Source organism: Marmota marmota, unplaced genomic scaffold, assembly GCF_001458135.2.
Source record: "Marmota marmota marmota unplaced genomic scaffold, marMar, whole genome shotgun sequence".
NCBI classification, from domain to species: Eukaryota; Metazoa; Chordata; class Mammalia; order Rodentia; family Sciuridae; genus Marmota; species Marmota marmota.
In genome coordinates this window covers 5,386,692-5,410,808 of record NW_025999905.1, presented here as the reverse complement: position 1 = coordinate 5,410,808, position 24,117 = coordinate 5,386,692, and the positions used below count along the sequence as shown (strand labels likewise).

General features: G+C 38.9%; 1 protein-coding gene across 1 annotated transcript in view; it reads right to left on the bottom strand.

Moving 5' to 3' along the window:
- The window catches only part of Scin (scinderin), a 75,148-nt gene that overhangs the window by 931 nt on the left and 50,100 nt on the right, over positions 1 to 24,117 (bottom strand). Inside the window, exons 8-15 of the mRNA XM_015498109.2 lie at positions 23,476 to 23,691; positions 20,805 to 20,926; positions 15,247 to 15,337; positions 11,179 to 11,349; positions 6,920 to 7,097; positions 6,280 to 6,401; positions 2,314 to 2,391; positions 455 to 515 (exon numbers count right to left, since the gene is read on the bottom strand). Coding sequence (XP_015353595.1) covers positions 455 to 515; positions 2,314 to 2,391; positions 6,280 to 6,401; positions 6,920 to 7,097; positions 11,179 to 11,349; positions 15,247 to 15,337; positions 20,805 to 20,926; positions 23,476 to 23,691 — 1,039 coding nt within the window. The remainder of the gene's footprint in view (positions 1 to 454; positions 516 to 2,313; positions 2,392 to 6,279; positions 6,402 to 6,919; positions 7,098 to 11,178; positions 11,350 to 15,246; positions 15,338 to 20,804; positions 20,927 to 23,475; positions 23,692 to 24,117) is intronic.

Here is a 24,117-nt window from a genome sequence, read left to right as displayed (position 1 = left end):
TCAAATATGAACCATTTCTTACTGATTTTTTTTCATCTGCCACGGAAAGCACCATTATAAAGTCTCATTATTGTCTGAAAGAATTTCAAACTTTATGGAATTATCTTTATGGTATAATTAAGGTACAGTATTACTCAAAAGAAAGTTTTTTAAAAAATCTATATTATCAGTTATGGAGGTTTTACTATTTTAATAATGAAACAAGGGTTTAAGTGAATTTTACATTTTTAGAAATAATTATATTCTAAAGTAGGCAACAAAACATTTTCTTGTGCCTGTGCTGGAATTTTTCAGTTAAAAAAAATTCCATTGCTCCTTCGGTTTTAGGATGATGGCTAAGTTCCTTCTCTGCTTCAATATGGATTTGGGGAAGATGTGGTAATAAAGAACAGCCAGGTGCTTGGTAATAACCTTGCCAGGTTACTCCCATAATTGTCCTTGGAATCTAGCTTACCAGACTTCAGCGATTCTGACTTCTCGACTTCATTGGCATCTTTGCCAACCCAAATAAATATCTGAAAAATGAAACAATAACAATATGGACCAGTTTTGGAGCATTGCCTGCGTGCCAGGCACTATGCCAGGTCCTACACACACACACACACACACACACACACACACACACACTGCTCATTTTATCTGTGTGGCAGCCCCAGAAGTGAGGGAGGCGCAGTGCAGGTGGGGGCTGAGAAAGTTCCATACTTCCCAGTGTTCACTCTCACCAGGAGACACCTAAATTTGTACCCTGCTAATTTGACTAGACTTCACACTCACATTTCATGTTTACATGGCATTTTCTAGTTTGTAAAGTGATCTTTCACGGAAACAACAGATTGGTTGGGGTTTGTGTATCCATCCCTTGAAGGGTAGAAGACAAGAAATCATCATCCTTATTTCCTAGGTGTAAGTCCAGGCTGCAGAGAACCACATGGAGAAAATTATTTGTGGAATTCCCCAGACTCTATTTAGGACTCTCTGACTTAAGTCTAGTGTTTTTCTCCTATAGTATTATGCCCTATTAAACTTTGGTAATGCAGTATATTATTTAGTATCAAGGATTAAAAACTTCTACCCATTCATCTACTGAAGGGCATCTAGGTTGGTTCCATAGTTTAGCTATTGTGAATTGTGCTGCTATAAACCTGCTCTTCTGCCATGATGTTTTACTTCACCAGGGGTTCACAGCAGGGTAGGAAGCCTACTTTGGACTGAACCTATGAAACTGCAAGCCAAAATAAACTTTTTATCCTTTAAAAAAAGGATTAAAAACTTCTTAATTATAACATTCATATATATATATATATATATATATATATATATATATATGAATGTTATAATTAAGAAGTTTTTATATATATATGAGATCTGCATTATTATGTAAAATCTGTAATACATACAATCTGATACATATTCTTTTCTTTGCCAAATGTGTAGGTTGAGTATTTTAATGCTGAAAAATCCTTCTGAATTACCTTATACTTAAATCACTTTAAAATCACTTGCAAGCAGAGCAATTTTGGTAAAATTAAATTTTGGTTGTGTTCTAATTCATACACAAGTGTTGGAATATTTGTGTGCAGAGAACAGAACATATCACAACAGCATGGGAATTTAAATGAAAAGTATGATTTTTAATGAAATATAGTCAGAGGAAAATCTAGGACTAGACCCCCAATTCAATTATGGTCATTGTAGATCAAGAGGTAAAAGAATATTTTAACTGAGTGGCTTAGCCACTAGAAATAGACCTAACAGTAACAATTTCTTTCTTCTTTTATGAAACTTGATTCTTAACATACTTATTTTTCCTTTCCATTATAGTTATTTTACATAAAGATTTCTAAAAACTGTTGGATGTGGCATGTCGAATCACCATTAATTTTCTCCTAAATTAAGATATATAAAACAGTAATATATTTTACTGTTTGGATTCAAAACTATTCTGTGCCTGCTTCTTCCTCAGAGGAGGGCTCCCCTATAACCTCTTGCCAAATTCCCACAGAAATTCTCAGTATTTGGCTTCCCCCATGGTATTGTACTTATTATAATATTTATTAGTAAAATGAACACATGAATAAATCAGAAGTACCTTTCACAGTAAATGAAAAGTAGAAGTTTTTTGCCTAAAGCTATAAAGCCAAAGATGATAGCTATGGAATTATTCCCACAGTAAAAACTCAATTTGCCCTATGAATGTTGTTTTTTTTGCCAAACTATGTAGATTCTTTTCAATATCACCATTTCTCAAAGCAGGTTCTGTCAGTTCCCAACCATAAGTATATTCTCTTGTTATGAACAAAATGTTACTGCTACCTGTTCCCAAGCATCTAGCAACATGACATCATCTTCCGCTAAATCGTCCTGTGTGAACTCTCCTGGAACTTCTTCAATCTGAAATGTATGAAAAGCTTTATGACCAAACAGTAGGATCATTATTATCCAACATATTATGTTGGAGGGCAGTAAAAACTTTAGTAGATATTTTCTTCTTCTTTTTGGGTAACAAAGAATTAAAGAATTGTTCATCTGTTTAAACAGGTGTCACAGACTGATGGCACAGTTTGGCCAGTATGCGACTCCGTGCATTTGTATGCTTCCAGGAACAAGAATGCAGACGTCAATCTGACCATAGATCTCTGTGTGAGCAACTCTTCATGACAAGCTACGTCACAGATTTTGTTGCCTACTGAGTCTCTAAAAACATTGGATTTTATGGTCTAGGTATTAAATTGCCTTTTGTTTTATAGATCAAGACTTTTAATAAAAGTCAATAGATCTGGACATTTACTAAGTCAACCATTTTCAATAAGGCATATGCAAATTTTTATTATTTTTATTTTGAGGGGGTTAAACTGTACTTCCTATAGTTAACATCAAATGGTAATGGGTAGGATTAGTTTAATCCACCCACCACCATTAGTTCAGTATCTTTGGAGAATTTTGCACAAACCCTGATTCTTTGGGAGGCATGGTAGATTGGACTATGGTTCCTAATTCTTCACTCTTTTGCTCTGCCATTTGACTTTGCAGTGCAGTTAAACAGTTGGAGATGACTATCGCCTTGGCCATGTTGTATTAGCAAACATGACTCAGCAGGGGTTGTCTTGTTTTCTTGGGCTCTGTCACAGGAAAAACTGGCATAAAACCAGACTGCAGCCTATAGGAGAGCCTCCAGGAAGCTCAGCCTGGATAAACCCAGTCCCAGGCAACCTCCAGACTTCTCAGCATAATTCATGTTTGTTATACTCTGATAATATTTTGAGGTCCTTATTCGAAAAACAAGCAAAAAAAATCCTACAAACAATGATCATTTATAGAGAACAAGGGGTTTGTTTATGTTATATTTTTACAGAATATTTACTAAGCACATAAGTTTTAAAAACCAAAACCTAACCTAGCCTGCACACTGCTCTGTGCCTGCAATCCTAGGGACTCTGGACTGAGGATAAAAAAGGGCTGGGGCTATAACCCGTAGTATACTTAGTTCATCTCAAGTATTGAAGAAAAAGAAAAAAAAAAAAAAAGAAAGAGACCACCTTACATATCACATACTCTGTACCAGGCACTGTTCTAATTTTTAAAATGAAATAATTAACTTAATATTCACAGAATATTCACAACAACCACATGAAGTAGGTACTATGACTTTTCCCATTTAACAGATGAGAAAACACAACACAGAGGATAAGGAACTACCCTAGGGTCACACAGTCTAGGAAATCTCACCAGATAAGTGAAATCAGGTAGATTGGTTCCAAAAATTGTGTTTTTAACCAATAGGTTCTGCCACCTTATGTGAATCTATTAACGCCTACTTTCTGATGGTAATTATAAGGTCAAACTCTTGTTAATAACAATTCTTTTCCTTAAACTATGAAGGGAGGAGAAGGGATTTCAAGGATCAAACAAGAAAATGAACAGATAGAAAGGTAAGATATATTTCTTAAGGAGGCTGATTCATAGTGGGGTAGGGAGGGGGAATGTGGGAGAAATAGATGAGCTCTAGATAGAGCAGAGGGGTTAGAGGGGAAGGGAGGGGGTATGGGGTTAGAAATGATGGTGGAATGTGATGGACATTATTATCCAAAGTACATGTATAAAGACACAAATTGGTGTGAATATACTTTGTATACAACCAGAGATGAAAAACTGTGCTCTATATGTGGAATAAGAATTATAATGCATTCCACTGTCGTATATAAATTTAAAAAAAAAGAAAAGAAAAAAAGAAATATATTAGATTGTCAAAAAAAGGTAAATTATATTTCTCAAGAGGCTAACATATGCATATGATCAAAAAGAACAGAAAAATTAATAGATCTGTTATGGTTTAGATATAAGGTGTCCCCCAAAAGCTCATATGTAAGAAAATACAAGAATTTTCAGAACTGAAATGATTATATTATGAGAGGTGTGACCTAATTAGTGGAGGCAGGAGTGCAGGGGGGTGTGGCCGGAGGAAGTAGGTTCCTAGGGGCATGCCTTTGAGGTTTATATTTTGTCCTTGGTGAGCATAGCGCTCTCATTCTGCTTAGAGATTGCCATGTCCTGAGCTTCTTTTCTTCTCCATACCCTTCCCCCAAGATGCTCTGCCACATCTTGGGTCCAGAGCTATGGAGTCAGCTAACCGTGGACTGAGCTCCCTGAAACTATGAGCCAAAATAAACCTTTCCTCCTCTAATTGTTCTTATCAGGTCTTTTGGTCAGCAAAAAAAAAAAAAAAAAAAAAGCTGATTAAAGTAAGATTTAAAAAAAAAAACCTGACTGAGAACAAAGTCTAGATACTTATTTTTGTAAAATATATCTTCCTTGGAAATAAACATCAAATTTGTAGCAATATTAGCAAGTAATTCTAATAAAAAATATAGAAACATATGCCCACAAGAAGTTGTTTGGATGCAATATCTAGTTAATAGTCAAAACAACATAATAGAAGATTTTTCTGATAACAAGTTTATAAAATATAAAAAATACAAGGATTTTTCTACAAGGTAGGAAATAAACTATGGAGCTCAGCAACTAAGTATTTATCACGATCCTCTATTAAATTTTTGATTTTTAGGTCAGTCAAGTCACATAATAAGCTGCCAGTGTGGTTTGTGCATGTATAGTTTAAGCAAAGCATTCTGTATCTAGCATCAAAGGCACCTGGGAAAGTACTCAGAAAACTCTGTGTGTGTGTGTGTGTGTGTGTGTTTTGAAAACAAAGCCTGTATTTACCAGGAAATGTTGAACAGAATTTGTAGATCAAATTTTATATGGAAAAAAGAATTCACCCTTTAAGTTTATACAAAAGTCCAGGGTGTCAGACAACAGAATTTTTCCAGTTAAATTGAGGTGAAGGGCTATAGAGTAGGATCATATTTCAGAGTTTAATATAAAATCAATCTTGATATGTCATGGATGGCATATTCACATTCTCCCCAAACTCATAGTTGAAGCCATAAGCCTAGTGGGATGGTAGTAGGAGGGGGGCCTTTGGGAGGTGGTTCAGCTGAGTTAAGGTCATGGGAGCAGGACCCCATGGTGACAATAGTGCCACGAGAAGAGAATAAGACTCAAGCTCACCCTCTCGGCTAAGTGAGAAGGCCAGGCAATAGCCCTCACCAGACAACAGGTCTGCAGGTACCTTGACCTCAGGTCCCTCTACCTTAGACTTCCCAACCTCCAACACTGTGAGAAATAAATGCTTATTATTTAAATCACCCTGTCTGTGGTATTTTTGTTATAGCAACCTGAGCTAAGACTGTTACATAAATCCTTCTAATTTTACTTTTCGTTGCTTGGTATTCAAAGCTTGTGATTATACAACAAAACATTCCTACATATGTAGCTTTCTGTGATTTTGTCTGACGATCTTAGTATTTCCTTAATATTTTTTATTCATCCAACATTGAGAAAGCATTTATTCTCTTGGGAAACTGAAGTGCAAACCTTACATTAGATAAGAGTTGACTGCTACCCACGGAAAGTATCTAATTATGAAATTGGCAAATCTAGCCATTTACAATTCATACAGCAATTATTGAATGCGAACACAGATGCAAAATGGCTGATGTCTTTAAGAGCACCTTGACTTATACACTACTTTACAGTATTCTTAATGCTTTCACATCTACCACATCATTGACCCTTCAACTACCCTGGAGAGAGCAAAGATTATTGCAGGGAAGCTGAACCTAAGAAACACAGCTTTCACATGGCTGCAGAGCATCAGAGCCAACACCGAATGCATCTCCATGCAGTTAGTTCTACCCCACTGCTTCTTAAAACACTTACAATGAATCTTCCAGTTTTGTTGGAGCAGCCATAAAGCCGAGGTGGATGGTCTTCAGCCTGCGTTTCCAGCAGTGGTGAAGTCTGGTAGTCTTTTTTCCCTCCAAGGGAATTCCAGAATTCCTCTGTCAAAAACACACTGAGTTACCCCGTACACAAACCAGGAGCATATGGTTTGTGTTGTTTCACATTAACAATAATAATATCTCATCTCAATTTTAACTCTAAGACACTACTTAAGCCGGGTGCCAGTGGCACACATCTGTAATCCCAGTGGATTACAGATGTAATCCCAGTGGCTCAGGTGGCTGAGGTAGGAGGATCATGAGTTCAAAGTCAGCCTCAGCAACTTAGCAAGACGCTAAGCAACTCTGCAAGACCCTATCTATAAATAAATAAATTATACATACACATTTACTTATTTGTTTGTTTATTTTTTAAAGGGCTGGGGATGTGGCTCAGTGGTGCTTAAGTGCCCCTGGGTACAATCCCCAATTTAAAAATAAAAAAGACATTACTTAAATATACTAATTCTAAACCCTCTCTAATCATCAAAAAAAAATGATGACTATTTATGTAAAAAGAGATTAGCAAACATCCTAAATACAAATTCTGGCTACTGTCTTTGGCCCACTACACATACCTGGTTCCCCGCCTTCTTGAATCCTAGCAGTTTTGCACTTGAGGACATTTGCTACATACTCTGCTCCTTTCTCTTCCTCCTGGCTAGCACCTTTTCCAATCCAGATGTAGCCATTGTTGTTTCGAAGTTTCAGGACAAAAACATCATTGGAATTCAATGAATTTGCATCAACATCAACCTAGAGCGTAAAGAAAAATATCACCATGATTCAAATTCATTGTTGATTCTCCAACAAACATTTCCTGAAGTTGTGACTGTGACAAACCATTTCCAGACTTCTATCCTAACCTGGAAGATTAATTCGGGGCAGCAGTGCCACAATCCTACGGCATCGGTATCACTTTAATGCTCATCTGTCCTCAGACATTAGCACAGGTTCTAAGAATGACATCAGTCACACTTGCATGATAAGAATTAAGGATTTGGCAAAGGCTGAATGTTCTCTTTGATATGTGGGTGCTAACTCTCAATAAGTTGGAGGGGGTTGGTAGGGAAAAATAGAAGTACTTTTCATTAGATAGGGGAATAAAGGAAAAGGAGGGGGAATGGGAATAGAAAAGATAATAGAATGAATCGGACATAATTACATTACCAGTGTAATTGTATATCATATGCAATGAGAAGAATGGGAAGTTATTACTCCATATATGTATAATATGTCAAAATACATTCTGCTGTCATGTATAACTAATAAAAACAAATAAAAAAAGAATTAAGGGCTTGGAAAAGTCACAATGATAATATTCAAATATATTGTGAGAACAAAGACAAGCTATAAGTGATGACTGGAAAGAGGGTGTAGTATTCAAATGAGACACACAAAGCAAAGACATTCAATGTTTCTTTCCCCAACTAAAGAGAAGTTTATCACATCACCAAGGAAAAACCTAAATATCATAGAACAAGGACAGGAGACTAATGTGGGGACAAAGAGAATACTACAGACTCACTAAAAAGTTCTTCAGACTCAGAAAAATTATAGCTCAAATTATAAAAGACACTGTCATACTCCTTCATTCCAACCAAGAAGCTGTGGACAGTGCTTGGTTTCAGGCAGGTGGACAGAGCTCTGGTCCCATGATCACAGAGCAACCAGAGGGGCCTGACTGGGCCCAAACTCTGGCCTAAGGGTGCAGCTCCAGGTCTGACCTCTGGGCAGGGACAGTGCACTTGCAGGGTCTTAGGCTTGATAATGAGCATGCCTATGACCTGGTGGTTTTGCAACTCTGTGTCCATCTGGGTGAGAAGCTATCTATGATACTGTGTAGCTTTGTCACTGTATATGACTTTCTGCACATGGTGGAGCTGAGTGTGATGAGTGATTCCAGGGAAATGAGGAAGAACCAGTAAGCAAGACTGAGGTGGAGCAGCCAAGAGTGCAGAGATCTCCAGGCCAAGTGCAGAGCTTGTTTCAAGAAGGCAGGGATGACCTGCGGTGCCAAAGGATGCTGTTTACCCACCTCTGAACTGCCAGGGCAAAGTCAAGACCTGCATGGAGAGATGGATTTCACCAGTTTTGTCAGGACCCTGTACCTAGAGAGAACACTAGAGATATAAGGAATGGCTGTTGGAGTTTCAAAGTCATGCCTCAGGGGTTGGTATTACCCAAGAAAGTGGTGATAGTCCTCTCCTAGTAGGAAAGAGGTCCTCTAGACCAAGCTCAAAGGAACCCATCAGATGTGGTGATGAAGAATTATAGGAACAGGGCTGGATTTCAGAACTTCTCCTCCATTTGTCTCCTTATTGGTACAGAGGAAAGAGCCAGGACATCGGAGATAAGGTGACAAGAGGCCCATGGCTAGACTGGTGTGAGACTAAGGAGAGAGATCTATATCTATGTTCAGAGAGCAATAGCCTGTAAGGAGATGAAGACAGAAAACCTTATAAAATGATGTTACTGAGGGGCTGGGAAGGCTGGTTTGAGAGTCTGCAAGGAAATAAGGCGATAAACCCTGAGTCACTGATGGTAAAGACCTGCCAGCTGGGAAAGAGACCAGAAGTGTAACACTGGAACATTCGGGTTGACTCTTCCACCTGGAATCAACTGAGAATGCTGGTTGTGCCTAAACTGTTGATATTATAGATTTTAAAAAATTAGTCATAATGGAATACATGCTGAGATCAATACAAGCCCAGCATTTCAACTATATGGCTGAGCGTGATCACTGTGAAGAGGGCCAAGACTAAGCCCTGGCACACTCAGGTCCTTAGAGGTAAAGCTGGGGGAAACCCGGCCAAATCAGCCCTAGGAGGGAGGCTGGTAGGCATGGAAAAAATCATGGCAAGTGTGGCGATACAGACACTTAAGGGGAAAAAAGCGATCAATAAAACAGTAAAGATTCACTGTGGCAAATGCCAGTGGGAGGTTAAGAAAAATGAGATCAGAGAAGTGACCTTTGATGGTGACCAGAGGCAGGTCACTGTCAAGCTAGATAAAAACCACTTGGGTGGAGAGGTGGGAAGTGATGGGAGTGGCTTAAGAGAGAATAGGCAGAGACAGTGAGTGAGTGAAAACAACTTTCCCAGGATCAGTGCGCTCAGGAAGGAAAGAGGAACCATGAGGCAGTAGGGAAGATTAGGGTCAGATCAAGAAACAGCTTCTAAAGAAATTATTTTTTAAGGCATCTTAGAATTTCTAAGTAAACAATTCAGGTTATAAGAATAAATTAGTGATAGAAAAGAGAAAGAAAATTATGGCCTACATTCAGGGTGAACTGGAAGTGCGATAAAAACATGGAGAGAAATCCAGGAAAGTTCCTAGGAAAACAAGAAAGAGGGGATCCTTTATAGAAGCTGGTGGTGTGGTGGTGGGGGTGGGAGAAACCTGGTTTTAGGCAAGAGCCATATTTTTTAATTCTATGTAATAATCATTTATTTATGTACTTATTAGCATGTCATTTTATAAAATATATGATCACCAACTTATGGATAACATTGATATCAATTTATAAAACTTATTTATATGTAAATATTTATATGTAAATTACTAATATAAAATTTAAATCTATTTCATAAACAGAAGGGAAAAAGAATGCATATGTACAGATGCAGATAGGTTGGTGACATTGTGGGGGGGGTGTCGATAAGGTGATTCATTTGTGATGATATTTATGGTTTCTGTGAATTCTGAATCAAAGTGATCAGCAGAGATCAGAGGGTTCTGGAAATCTGGGAGAGAGGAGGAGGATGTGAAGGACGAAGAGGGTTCATGGATTTGGCTACGGGATGGGAGATTTGCTAGAATGGGCCTCTCAGGGTAAAGGATCATAGGACAGGAGATGGTTGTCAGAGATCAGATGACTGAAACAGATTTCTGAGGAGCCATAGTTATTGGCTGTGGTAGGATTTAGTACAGGACCATGCAAGTGTGAAATGAAAAGGAGACAAAGAAAAGATTATTGGAAGAGAGAAACCAAAGTAAAGGTGACAGAAAACAGCTGAAGCCCAGCTCAGTAGATGGCAGCACACGAGGGCAGAGGAAGGAGAAGCTAATAAAAAGGAAAGAAAGGAAAGAGGCAAGAGTGAGCAAGGACAGGACCCTGTGCAGCCCCATCCCTGTAAGTGGGAACTGGGGGAAAACAGTTTCCATTGAAAGGGGTGTATGGGACTCAAAGTCCTCAGAGGACCACCACAGAGCAAGGTGAGAGAAGGGAGGTTCAGAGATGTGGCAGGTGGAGGGACACAAGACTGACTGGGTTTTAAGGGCTCAGCTGAATGGCAGAGGGAAGGGCTGGGAGACAGTTCCACAGCACCGGATCTGGGGGTACGCAGGGCAGTCGAGGGGTATTTGGGAGGCTTGGATTTCAACAGTGACTGAGATAACTGGGATGTGAGGTGTGGTGGGATTGGTCCAATGTGGCCAAGTTCACTTCCCACACTTGCTACACTTGTACAAACAAGAGCCTTCCCTCTCAAGTTTCCCCAGTGTGGTCAGTCTAACCATCACCACAACCCTTCCTCAGCCCTTTCAAGATGGAGCTTAGGTTGACCCTGCCTGTGATAGCTTCATTTGGTATAATATTCTCCAAATACATTTGTTGGACTTTGGTGCAGTTGAAAAATGTGAGAAGCTCGGTGTCTGGAGCTTAACTTTTTACTCAATCCTCCTGCTTTTAGTGGTTTTTATTGTGTACAGTAGATTCATTATAGAAATGAAGAGAATTTACTTGCCAATCATGTACAGGGTACTATTTGCAGATGGCTCAGGTGCACTGGGAAGTGCATAATCAGGGCATATTTTGCTGAACACATGACGTTACCTCCACAATTCTGGTGATAGATGCCAGGTTTCTCCGGACTTGAAAGAGGCGTGTAGGGGGGGCAGGTGCCTGCCCTCCTTTCTTTGATGTTCCATTCTTGTAAATAATGAGTGGCTTGTCTTTGAACAAACTCAGCAGGTGAGCAGGCTCTTTGCCTTGGGAGACTCTGACCTGGGTGGAGGGGGAATAAAAGAAATAGAATACAAAGTACAATGAAATAAGGTTCCATTTCTAAATGTGTTCTTATTTTCCTGTTTTGGAAAAAAAAAAAAAAAGGCAGGAGCAGAAGGTGTGATGACTAGTTATAGGCTTGTGACAATCCAGCAGGGCTTCCAGGTTCACCTGGCAATGCTCTGTCACCTCAGACACCATGTCCCTGAAACACCTTCTGCTTTCAGAAAGCATGAAGATGAAGTTTGTTCATCTACATCTCTAAAAAGGAGAAGGCAAAAACAACAAAATGCTGGCATCTGCAACCTTAAATAAAAATTACTCTTCTTCCAAGAGCACCAGCATTTTACAGTTATTTATGGATGTACTAGACTTGCATGTGTTTTGTATCTCATTCAGAAGGTTGAGATGTATGTTCAAATACTTCAAAGAATGAGAAAGACAGAAAGTCACCCTTATTATTTCTGCATTCATATTTGTGTGAGATGAAACTAGCAAAAATAAACTGAACATATTCTTTTTACTTACCTAGAGAAAAGGCAAAAATAGATACGCTCAATATCAACAACTTTTTTATTATATAAGGACTTTTCGAGATAAGAAAATTGAAGAAAATAAATGCTAAATAATTTGCTTGATTTTACCTATTCAAATGGATTTAATTTCTTAAATAAACTATCGATGCATTTTTTTTCTTTTTTTACATAAAGAGCTTAAATACTGGTTCAGTCCACTACTTGTTCATTTGTTTTCCCCTGTGTTAAAAGAGAACCATCTCATTTCTCCTGGTCTTTTTCTAGAAGCCAGATGAATAGGTATCTCTGGGGAATACTGAAAATAATGGACTTCACAAATACATTTCGACTGGTAGACATTCAAATAAGAGAGTTGATTAGGAAAATATCTCATCAGTCACAGCTGCTGAGCTTGGGGCAGGGAGGAGGGCATACTTAAAATCGTTTGCTTAGGGGGGCATACTTAAAATCATTTCAGGTGACCGTGAGAAAACTTCAATTTCCAACATAAAAGAAAGAGGGCCACTGAGTAAGGTCCGTGCTTTACTGTGAAAGGAGAATAAGTGAGAGATAAGGCAGATTAAAAATTTTTTTCAATAGTATTAATATACTCTACAAAGGAATGTTTATTCAGCAACAGGGACTTCAGTTTTTTAAACATTATTAAACTACTGCCATCTAGTGATGAAACTAAAAATTACCATTTGGTTGTCAATTCAGGCAAATTCATTAATAGGTATGTCACATATTCCAGTATGAAATATGGAACATGTGAGGCGTAATGCATATCTACAAATATATTTTTAATAATTTGGCAAGGAGTTCTTTAAAGATCAACTAAATGACATAGATGACATCAGTTCTTAGCCAGAAATAATTTATTCAAAAAATGAAAATAATACTTCATAGGGAAGAGCTAAATGCACATAAAGAATTCAATCATCTTGTTAATAACAATTAGCAAGCTAATTTGTTAGAAAAACACTTAATGTGCACTTCAAATGGAGACCCATCTTGCTTTCTAAATTTGCTAACAAGTACCAAGTGGGTAAAAAAAACAACTAAAAGACCAAGGGCAGCCTTCCCACCTTAGATTTTATGTTCTAAAGTATGGGACTTACCTCTCTAACTATTGCATTTAAAGAAGTAATCACGTGTTATAAAGATCTGAAAACAAAACTTAACTCTCGTCTACCAGCAGAATCTTAGCTCACCTGAGGTGAGGCATGAGGAAGTTAAACAGACACACAGCCCTGCAAAGGGAACACTTTGTGAAACTGTATCAGAAATGTTGCCATGTCAGTTAAGCCAACACCCACTTTCAGTCTGAAGCCCAGTGTGGAAGACACTTCCCAGAAGTTGGAAAGCAGACACTTTCCTAAAAACTGACCAGAGAAAACACTGGGGCAGGCAGAAAGCACTCAAGCAGCAATGAGCAGCTGCAGCTATAAAGAGAGGGAGGAAACAGGAACAAGACAGAGAGACTGCTCTCAAGCTAGCTGCGGAGTCAAGGGTCAAACAAGTGCCACTGCCAGGGTTGACAAGAACACAGACAGACACCTTAGAACACTCTGGTGGGAAACAGGACCCCCTGAAGTCAGATTTCAGAATTAGGAATTAAATAGGCAAATACCAAAGAATTTCTCATGGTTACTAATAAGGGTCCTGCAAAAGTAGCAGATCCTGCACCACAAACATAAGAGGATCGGTAGAGCTTGAGAAAAGAGGAAAGAAGGTTGAACCAGGCTGGAAACAGCCCCTTAGACATGGTGAGGAAATCTAGAATGAGACAGTGACATTGTCTGACATGAGTGACAAACTTTTATAATAATAAAAGCCAAATGTTACCTCTTCCCACCCCCCTTTCCATTTCAATTTCTCTCTCTCCACACACACTAACACAATTGTACTTATGTGGCACAGTCATTTTGAATTTGGGTTCAGTCATTTTCAACAAATTATTTTTTGTATGTTCAGAAATGCCCAAATAAAGAAACTACTTCTCAGTCTGGGACTGTAGCTCAGTGGTAAAGCACTTGCCTCACATGTGTGAGGCACTGGGTTCGATCCTTACCACCACATAAAAATAAATAAAGATACTATGTGTTCATCTATAACTAAAAACATATTAAAAAAAATACACTTCTCTCCTCCCTCACACCAACTTTCTCCTTTTCCTTCCCCTTCTCTTTTCCCTAAACCTCTTTTTTTTCTTCTTCCATGACACCCTCCCCCACTCTTCCCAATCCCTTTTCTTTCTCTCTTTCCCCTCCCATTTCTGTCCATCTCTTCCCGCTTTCTTGCACTTTCCCTTCACTTTTATGTGTTGAACTTTAGTTCAGTCAAAATTCTGGTTATCTAATAGAAAAAAATAAGATCACTGGTGTCTTTCAAGTTTGATTGCAGTTTGCCTTTGTAAAACATAACTTATGCACTTTTCTGATTTGAGAGTGTGTAAAATATTGTTCCTCTTTTTAGCCTATTAACTAGAACTAGTCACCTGGGCTTGTTCTATACTACTGTATTTATTTTCTATTGCTTCTGTAACCAATTGCTATTAACAAATTTATTATCTTACAGTTCGGGAGGTAAAAAGTATGAAATGAGTTATAGGCTAATTTAGTCTTGGGCTAAAATCTGGGAGAATCCCATCACTAGGTTACAGTCAAGCAAGCTATCACAGAGCTCTGTTACTTTCTGCAGGCCGAAAGGATGAATCCACTTCCTTGCCTTTTCACAGCTTCTAGAGGTTGCCCAGGGGGCCCCTTCCATGGTCAAAGCTAGCAACTGTTGTTGAGCCTTCTTCATGCTGCACCATCCCTGTAAATCTGCCAGTCTCCCTGTTCTACTCTTAAGAACCCTGGTGACTACTCTGTCCACCCCACCCCCATTAGCCCCAGACAACCTCCTTAGTTTTAAGTCAACTGATAAGCACCTGTAATACCATTTCCAATCTCAAGTCTCCTTTGTCTTGCAATACAATGAATCCACAGGTTCTCAGGGTTAGGATGTGCATGTGTTGGGGGTATCCTTCTGTCTATAACTGTTATGCAACAGCTGGAAGTGACATCGGGGGAAGAACAGTTTCAATGTCAAGTGACTGCCACTGTCATGTGGTATGATCTAATATGCTTTGGGGCTCTTAAATCAGTTAATAGATTTTTTTTGTTGTCTTTATTTTGCTTTTGTTTTCTCCCTCTGTTCCAGAATCTGAGAGAACTCCTATGGTAGGAGGGGAGAGACATTTATATTCAAACATAAAAGAAAGTTAATATCAAGAAAATGTCAAATTCCCATCCTAACATTGGAAGGGAGGTGCACCCAGAAATTGAACTAGCCAAACTTGAACCTGTATAAACTTTGGGAGTAAAAGCATCCCAACCTGCGTTGCCTGTCCTCCTAGAGACCGATCCAACTGGACCGTCAGGAATGCAGATGTCGTCAGCTCATCTCTTGTGGCATTTGCTCCTTGCCTAGAGGAATGAAAGCAAAATACACATTACATGATCATTAAACTATATTTGTATTTAAGTTTTACAGCCTTCTCATGTAGATATTCCAAGAAGACACTAAAGTTATTATGAAAGATCAAGAAACCAACTGAATTAATGACATGAGCTGTCAAAATTATTGTGTTTGAAAGTACTAACACCAAGCCCTGAATTGTCCTGTGTGTTTTCTAGAGCTATATATGTAGACATCTTTTAAAGGCACCTATTAAACATAGCCTTTCAATGTTAGCAATATCAATTTTCCATGAGCCCTTCTTAAGAAACAACTCTGTGGGCCATGAGCATGAGTGGAGAGGTAGCAGCTGCGTGACATGATGGTCCACAGTGTGGGAGCTGATACGCACTAATTCTTCTTCACTCCCTGCTTTTGTTAAAAATAACTGCTTCACATTTTGTCTTTTATTCTGGAGGAAAAAAATTCAACCAACTAATAGACAGTATCATCCAATTTTTGTCTTCATTTGTCTTTTTTTTTCCCTTTTGAGTATTTCAACCAGCAAACTTGAAAAATAACACCAAAATTTTGCTGACACTTTAACAAGTCCTCCACTAATTATCTTGAATTCCTTTTCCTGTTCCTGCCAAAACTCCATGTTCCCATACACACAGATTCATACTAACCTGCTTTATGGACCTATCAACCAGAAGGGCAAGTATTTCGTTATAATCACAACACAATTCAGTTGCTCTTTGTTATTTTGCATTCTGTGTTCAGGGGGAAAGAAATCTACAAATTTGTGTATTCAGAAGTACATTTAATTCCAGTTTTCACCTTTTCACTCTGCCTCCTGGACTTAATGTATTATTTCCCTGTATCAAAATTACCATGTAAGCTCAAAAGTTGTTTAATTTGAAAGTCAGTCTTCAAGAGAACTGCTTATTTTCTAAATGCCTCCATATTACCTTTATGGAAGCTTTGAAGATCCACAAACCATACAATCTTTACAAATTTAAATATTTAGCATCCATGGTTTTAGATATTTAGCAAAGATGCTCAATATTTAGCAAAGATGCTCAAGTATGTTCAAACTTTAGATCTCAAAACATTCTCATTACATTACTGATGAGCACCTGTAATACCATTTCCAATCTCAAGTCTCCTTTGAGACTTTCCCACTCCTTCAAGTGGGGAAGAAGAAAACCAGATGATAACCTCCATCTCATCGCAAGGGTAGAAACTATTCATAATGTGTGCATTCTCATTGTCTTCTTTTCCCTTTGAATCTTTTGCAGTATGTGCCAACCTGTCCTCCTCCTGAGTTCTCTATCTTCACTTCATTTACCTTAAAAGAAACCACTATCCACTTATGCTCACACAAAAATCCTGCGGGTCATCCTTGCCTCCGTCTTCTCTGTTCCCCATAACCACTCTTTCTGAGACAAACTTCTTTCTTTTTTTAACCCCCCCCCCCACTTTTTAAATTGGTGCATTATAGATATACATAGTGTTAGATATGGAAAATGAAAAGCCCCAAGATAGTGTGGCGTGGGAAAAGGGAGTAAAAAAGAAAACCATACATTGATAGCTTTAATCTCTTTCAAGATAAATCCTTTTCAGATGCTGGCCACAGATGGGGAGAAAGTATCCTATCAAACCTAGAATGATAGTCTCTGGGAAGTTTTAATCTCTTTCAAGATAAATCCTCTCCAGATGTTGGCCATAGGCCCTCCCCCCCCAACCCCCAAACTCAAATTCCTGAGTGTCCAAACTGACATGCTCACTAAATCACCTCTCAGTATAACCTATATAAGCCCAAACTCCTCCTTTGGCCAGTGGCTCATTTTCCACCAGGAAAGTGGGTCCATCAGAGGCGCCTCACCCTGTTTCTGCATACCCTGTTCCTGCATGAAACTTTGTTCCTGCATAAAAAGCTGAGATAATCCATGGAGTTTGCATCTGGCTCAGTGTTAACACATACTCATGGGATTTGTTGTTACATATTCGTCCATGCACACAATAGAACAATATCATCTGGCCGGTATCACTCCCGGCACTTTCCCCCTCCCTCCCCTCTTCCTACCCCTGGGTCCCTTTCCTCCACTGATCTCCCTTTGATTTCCACGAGATACCCCCACATTTTTCTTTTCCTTTTCCTCTCTAGTCTCCACATATGAGAGAAAACACACAACCTCTAACCTTCTGAGTTTGACTTATTTTGCTTAACATAATGGTATAAACATGGGTATGCAAGTCCCACTGTAGCATGATGACTTTAATTTTGTAGGATAAATAAGGAGGAGGGGTACAGCTGGGTCATATGGTAGTTCCTTGCCTAGTCTTTTGAGGAACTTCCATGCTGATCTCCATAGGGGTTGTACTAAATTACAATCCCACCAACAGTGTAAAAGTGTCCATTTTTCTCCACATCCTCTCCAGCATTTATTATCATCTGTACTCTTGATGATTGCTGAAGCCAACTTCTTAACAGCTTGCAAATTTGTCTCATTCTTTCCATCCCTGAATTCAGTTCTCATTATCACTCAGCTGTATTAGCCCAACAATTCCCACTGGCCTTCTTGCCTCTAGTCTTCCCCCATCAATCCTTTCCTTAGATGTCAACCAGAATAATTTCTCTAAAGGGAAAATCAATCATGTCATTTCCCTGTGCAAACTCTTCGAGTGGCTCCCAGTTCTCTGAAAACAAACTTTATCCTCCACAGCACGATTTACAAAGTCATTCACAAATTGGCTCCTTCTAATTTCTCTAGTTTTACTGCCTTTGCTCTCTAAATTTGCTCCAGTCATACATCTTAGATTAGATCATACTTTCCCCTGTATTTCTTGGACAATTTCCCTCTTCTCTTTTCTATGTGCCTCTATTTCTGCTCCCACTTAGCTGTCGCTTTTAGGAACTTTTCACCAATCACCTTGGAGTAAGTGGAGGCGTCTGACTATAGTTCCCCAAAGGTCACACAGCTTGGTTTTACCTTACAATCCTTTACATTACATTAAAAATGCCTGTCAAGCCGGGTGTGGTGGCACATACCTGTAATCCCAGCAGCTCAGGAGGCTGAGGCAGGAGGATTGCAAGTTCAAAGCCAGCCTCAGCAAAAGCGAGATGCTAAGCAACTCAATGAGACCCTGTCACTAAATAAAATACAAAATAGGGCTGGGGATATGGCTCAGTGGTTGAGTGCCCCTGAGTTCAATCACCAGTAACCCCACCCCCCCAAAAAATGCCTGTCAATTATCTTCTTCTCATAAAGCATAAGCTCTTCAGGGCACAGGTCATTTTTTGCTTGTTTGTTTGTTCTTTTCCATCACTGTATCTCCAGCAACTAGCCCAATGCCTTGCACATGAAGTACACAATAAGCACTTTCAAAAGATGCAAGGAATAACTACTCCACTTAAAATTTGTGACCCCATTTACTCTATTTAATTATGTTCACATAGATATTTATGTGATTGTAAATTGTTATTGTCACAATGAATTATATTTTTTTATATTTAAAATAGAATCAATGGCTTGGAGGCTGAGGCAGGAGGATTCTAAATTCAAGGCCAGCCTCAGCTACTTAGCAAGGCCCTAAGCAACTTAGAGAAAGCCTGTTTCAAAATAAAAATAAAAAGGGCTGTGGGTATGGCTCAGTGATAAAGCACCCTGGGTTCAACCTTTGGTTATTCCCCCCACCAAAAAAAAAAAAAAAAGAGAGAGAAAGATAGATCAAGAAAGAGGAACACAAGAAAAAATCATGAAACAAAATAAAAGTTAACTAGGAGTAATTGATTTTTTTCCTATAAATATTGTGCTTTGCACAAACATTTCTAAATTAAAATTTTAGAAGAGAAAATTGCCAAGTAAGGACATAATTCTATGGGACAGCTATACTCAGAACTAGAGTGGGAGAGACATACAGATTAAGGCTTGAACATTGTTTTGTCAGTTACAACAGTTGTGATCTTGGGTGAAGTTACTAAACCTATCTTATCCCACTTGCTTTCTTTTTTGGTAAAAAAGACAATATAAGGAACTAAATAGTACCTTGCTGTACAAACATGCTGCTGGTTGCTAGTAACATGACCTATTTAGCTCTTAACCATATACATTCATCTTGGGCAGTATATGGAGTGACAGTGGGGTTAGGAATGTCTCTGGGTACAGTGGTTCTCATTAATAATTGTGTACATTAGACTCTCAGGAGTGCCACCACCTGAGATTCTGATTTATTTCATGTGGGGTGAAGGCATTTAGATGTGTAAAAATTGTCCAAATTATTCCGGCATTCTGCCTGGTGTTTAGAACCACTGACAAAGGCAGTGCTCATCATATATAAATCACTTGTAGATTTCGAGGCCCCACATTTGACTCTCTAGAGTATTTTTGCAGAATCTATTCTAGTGAGCCAAAGGTGACACCTAGAAGTCCACATTTCTAAGCTCTAGCAATGCTTCTGGTTGCCAGATTATCTGTTAGTATCATCCCATCTCCTGAACTTGATGGGATTTGAGGCACTGAGCAGCATGAATATTTGGACTTTGGGGACAGATGTGACTCTGTCATCTGGTGTGAGGGTTATTATCAGTAGAGACACAACATGCTTTAGAGACTGCCACTACCTTGTAAAGGCAAGGTAGGATCTTTGTACTTTCCATCCACACTTCTCAGTTTTGTGATCTTTTTGGAGAATTAGTTTTCTTCCTGTCTTCTCAGCAGTATTATATTTTACCTGATTTTACCTAATAACAAGTTAGAGAATTTCATATTTTATAGGAGTTGTTTCAGAATCCCTATGCTTTGAAATCGCCGGGCATAGGGTAGGCATATAAATTACTTGGTTGGACATTTGTTCCTTCCTCCTTGAGCAGGGCTTCGGACTAAAGTAAGTAAACCCAAGCTTCAGTTAACTCAAATCATTATGCAAAACCTTGCAGATGGGGACCACGCTCGCATATTTTCTCCAATACTGTTATGAATTTCATGGAGACAAAGAATAGGGATGCATTACTTTGAGGTCTCTGGAATGTGTGATGGAATCACAAATTATTTCCCTGCACTCCCTGCCCCAGAGTATGCCTCACTGCAGTTTTCTGCAGCTCTAATCAGGATGGGCCTCTGCGAATTTTAACAGTAAGACATGGTACCCAAAGCTGGCCACTAGAGGGTTAGCCTGCATATGAGATGAAAAATTCAACCACATATCCAATAAGAGGACAGAACCATTTAGGACATCAAAACTTTATTCCTAGGCTAGACAGGATGACTTTTATCTACCTCCTTCTGCTTGTGAACAGCAGATACCAGTCAGAAGCACATTCAAAAGAAAATACAATATGCATGTTGTACAAATCTCTCTGGGGTAACTACAGGATAGAATACTTTATTCTATATGATAGAGTATTCTATCCTGTACTACATGAAATTTAATACTTTGGAGCAAAATCTAGCTCCTATGGAACTTGAGCTCTTGTGAAAGAGGTAAACTTACCACGTGTAGATAATCTGTCCTCTGTGATAAGTGTAGAGAATAATGTAGCAGTCACCACCATAGAATTCACCATAGGCGTTTGGGTCAATTTGGATCCTACCATTGTTTTCTACACGCCAAATCTGAAAGAAATGGAATATACATACACTATCTTTTCATAGGTTTTAAATTACTTTTAGTTTAGGTCTATTATTAAATAACTTTTATTAAATAACTTTTAAATAATTTTTCTAACTAGTTTACAAATCAAACAAAGGGGAAAATGTCAATCAAACTGGCAATTTGTTGACCTTTTAAGCACTTCTATTATTTTTATTCCTTCACAGTATTTAGCTCAGTTCTGAGTCTGTTGATTAATAAATTTCTATTATTTCATCAGTTAGTGAAAATAACATGACACTATTATTTTGTACTTTGCACCAAACAATATTCAGCTTAGGAATGTATCTCCTAACTTTATAATTGAGTATTTTTCATCAGCTGTGAAATATTTTTTTCTTCTCTATGTATTAAGATATAAGACTGCTATTTTCTGAGGCAAGAGTTGGTAGACTGGGACCAAATGTGAATGTTGGTTCAAGGGACCAACAGGACTCATGTTGAAACCTAATCCCCCAATGTGATGATGTTGGGAGACAGGACCTTTGGGAAGTAATTAGATCCTGAGGGTGAATCTCTCATGAATGAAAACAGTGCCCTAATAAAAGGGAACCTAGAGACTCTCTAGCTCCTTCTCCATCACGCAAGGACACAGCTAAAAGACAGCAGTCTATGAACCAGGAAGCATACACCAACCAAACAGCCAATCCATCAAAACCTTAACTTTCGACTTTCCAGGCTTCAGAACTGTGAGAAATAAATGTTTACTGTTTAAGCCCCAATCTATGCTATTTCTGCTATTGCAAACTGAACAAACGAAGACAGATGCCAATGTCATGATTCCCATTTTTAAAAAGGTACAGCCCAGGCATAAAACTGAAAAGATCCAACAGGGGATAAAAATAGGCAGAACCTCCTCATCTTCATCACAGATTAAAGACACTCCAAGTTGGAAAGATGAGAGTTGTAGAAACACCAACGAGTTACCAATCAGACTGCCAGATCACCGCATGTACACATGCTTGTGCACATGCGCACATCCTCTTGCCTGGGTCCAGGAAAGGAGCAGGGCAGACCTGGCTTTGAAATATGGAGATGAGCAAGTGGAGAAGAACAGAGTAGTGCTTTCAGAGAGAAGTGGGAAGGTGGGAAGAGAGTGGAGGAGAAGCAGCAGCATCACCCACGAAACCCAGGAGCCTAGACAGTCACTGGATTTCAGCAGTCCTGAGGTGGCACAGGAGGGCATCTCAGAGGTGCTGCCGTCTGAGATGGAGACTGCATCAGGGACACAGTTGGTCAAGGGCCCTGTGACCATACCACCTGTGCTAAACACCAGAAAGGATATCTGAGCAGGAGATAGTCCCAGACCCCGAAGTTAATACCCCTCCGATGATGGCCAAGATTGACACATGACCTCCTTTGTCATGGTTCTGTGCAGCTTCGATTCACATTTTATGTCTTTGAAAAGAAGGAAAATTATTCTTAAAGTTTTTGACTACATAGTTTGGTCCTAGGACTGTGGTAAAATGTTTTAACTCCTGTCCTCAAGGAACTGCTGAAAGGTCTAGGAGAAATCTGTAAGTAAATGAACAATTCTGTGATACTTAAGTGATAAATCCCGTGGAAAAGATCACTTATAAGTTGAGCACTGAGAAAGGCTGAGGGAAGGCTTCTCAGAAGAGCCATGGCTAATGATAGGCTGGAGCTGCCAGGGAGAGTGGGAGGTTAATCAGACAGAGGGAGGTGTGGGGACGCTGCTAGAAGGCCAGGGGAAGAGTCAGACCCCCAAGCACTGAAGGGTGAAGAGAGAGGGGAGCAAGGGTCAAATCGCTGAAGAGGGATGATTTCAGACAGACTAAGAAAAAAAAAACTATGAAAATATTTTAGAAGGGAGTGACATCATCCAGTTCTCATTTAGACAACTAAAGAGTGGATTGAGGGTGAAGAGATTTTCAGCAGTTTTTAAAATCTAAAAGGGAATGATCAACAAACTCAATTTGAATACTCGAATAATTATCTGTTTTTAGCACACATGCATGCTCAATTTGCTGTTATAAATGCCTTCGGTCTACAGCCATACTACCCTGAACACACCCGATCTCATCTATAAATACCTCTAGTGTGAAGAGGGAGGGAAAAGTAACGGTAGATATTACACTCAAAGCAACAAACCCTCAGTGCACAACCCCAGAAATGGGCTTTCTGGGAGAAAGAGCTGTTCTGGACCAGGAAGCAAAAAGACTATGTTCTGTTCAGATCTTTAAGACAGTCATGAGGTGAACTTGCACAAACCACCTAACTTCTCAGGATCTCAACATATACATATGCAAAATGGGCAGTGAAGATCAGACCTTAACTTTTCCAGCTTAAACTACCATGATTTCGAGTACCATCTTGGACCATCTTCATTACTAAGTAAGATTCACATCTTAAAATGTTTGCAGTTTCCTATATTATATTACATCTCTTACATACATCATATTATAGATATTATATCATAAAGCTATATAGTCCCACACATGCTGACATAAATGGGCTTGATAAAAACAAACAAAATCAGGTACACAAATACCTCTACTTTGCCAGAACCATCATCCACCATGTTGTGCTGGGCTGCCATCTGCGGAGAGCTGTGCAATTTTGAGGCATCAAATGGAACTTGTTTTATCCGAGCCACTCTCTCTGTGACATATACTTTCCCAAAGCCATTACTCTGGTCTTTATCTTTCCAATCCTTAAAGAACTGTTTGAAGATTGGTGTTTCACCTCCTTCTGGAAGAACCTGAATCTGAAATTTAAAATAGTAACTATAGTATTAGATAGGAAAACAAGAGATCATGGAATAACATTAGTAATAGAGAAAGAACGAAAGAAATGAGACTATTGTCCAGGTTTCTGTGATTACAGGTATAAATTTAGAAGCCTGTGAAGCTAAAATAATCCAAGCCTGCTTTTTCTCATAATTAAAATAATTGCCATTGAATCTGAATGTTTGAAATAAAGAATCAACTTCTTTCATATGTAATCACTATAATAGTCCCCAAAGTTTGGCTGTCTGCGTTAGGTTCACAAGAGAGCTGTGACCTGGAAGAAATTATCACATTGTGTCACATGTGTCAGAACATAACAATGAAGATGATAGCTGAGGCTGAGAGATTCAGAAAGGAAAAAGAATAATCAGCCAGTGCCTAAGTTGATCTTGATGAAGACAAAT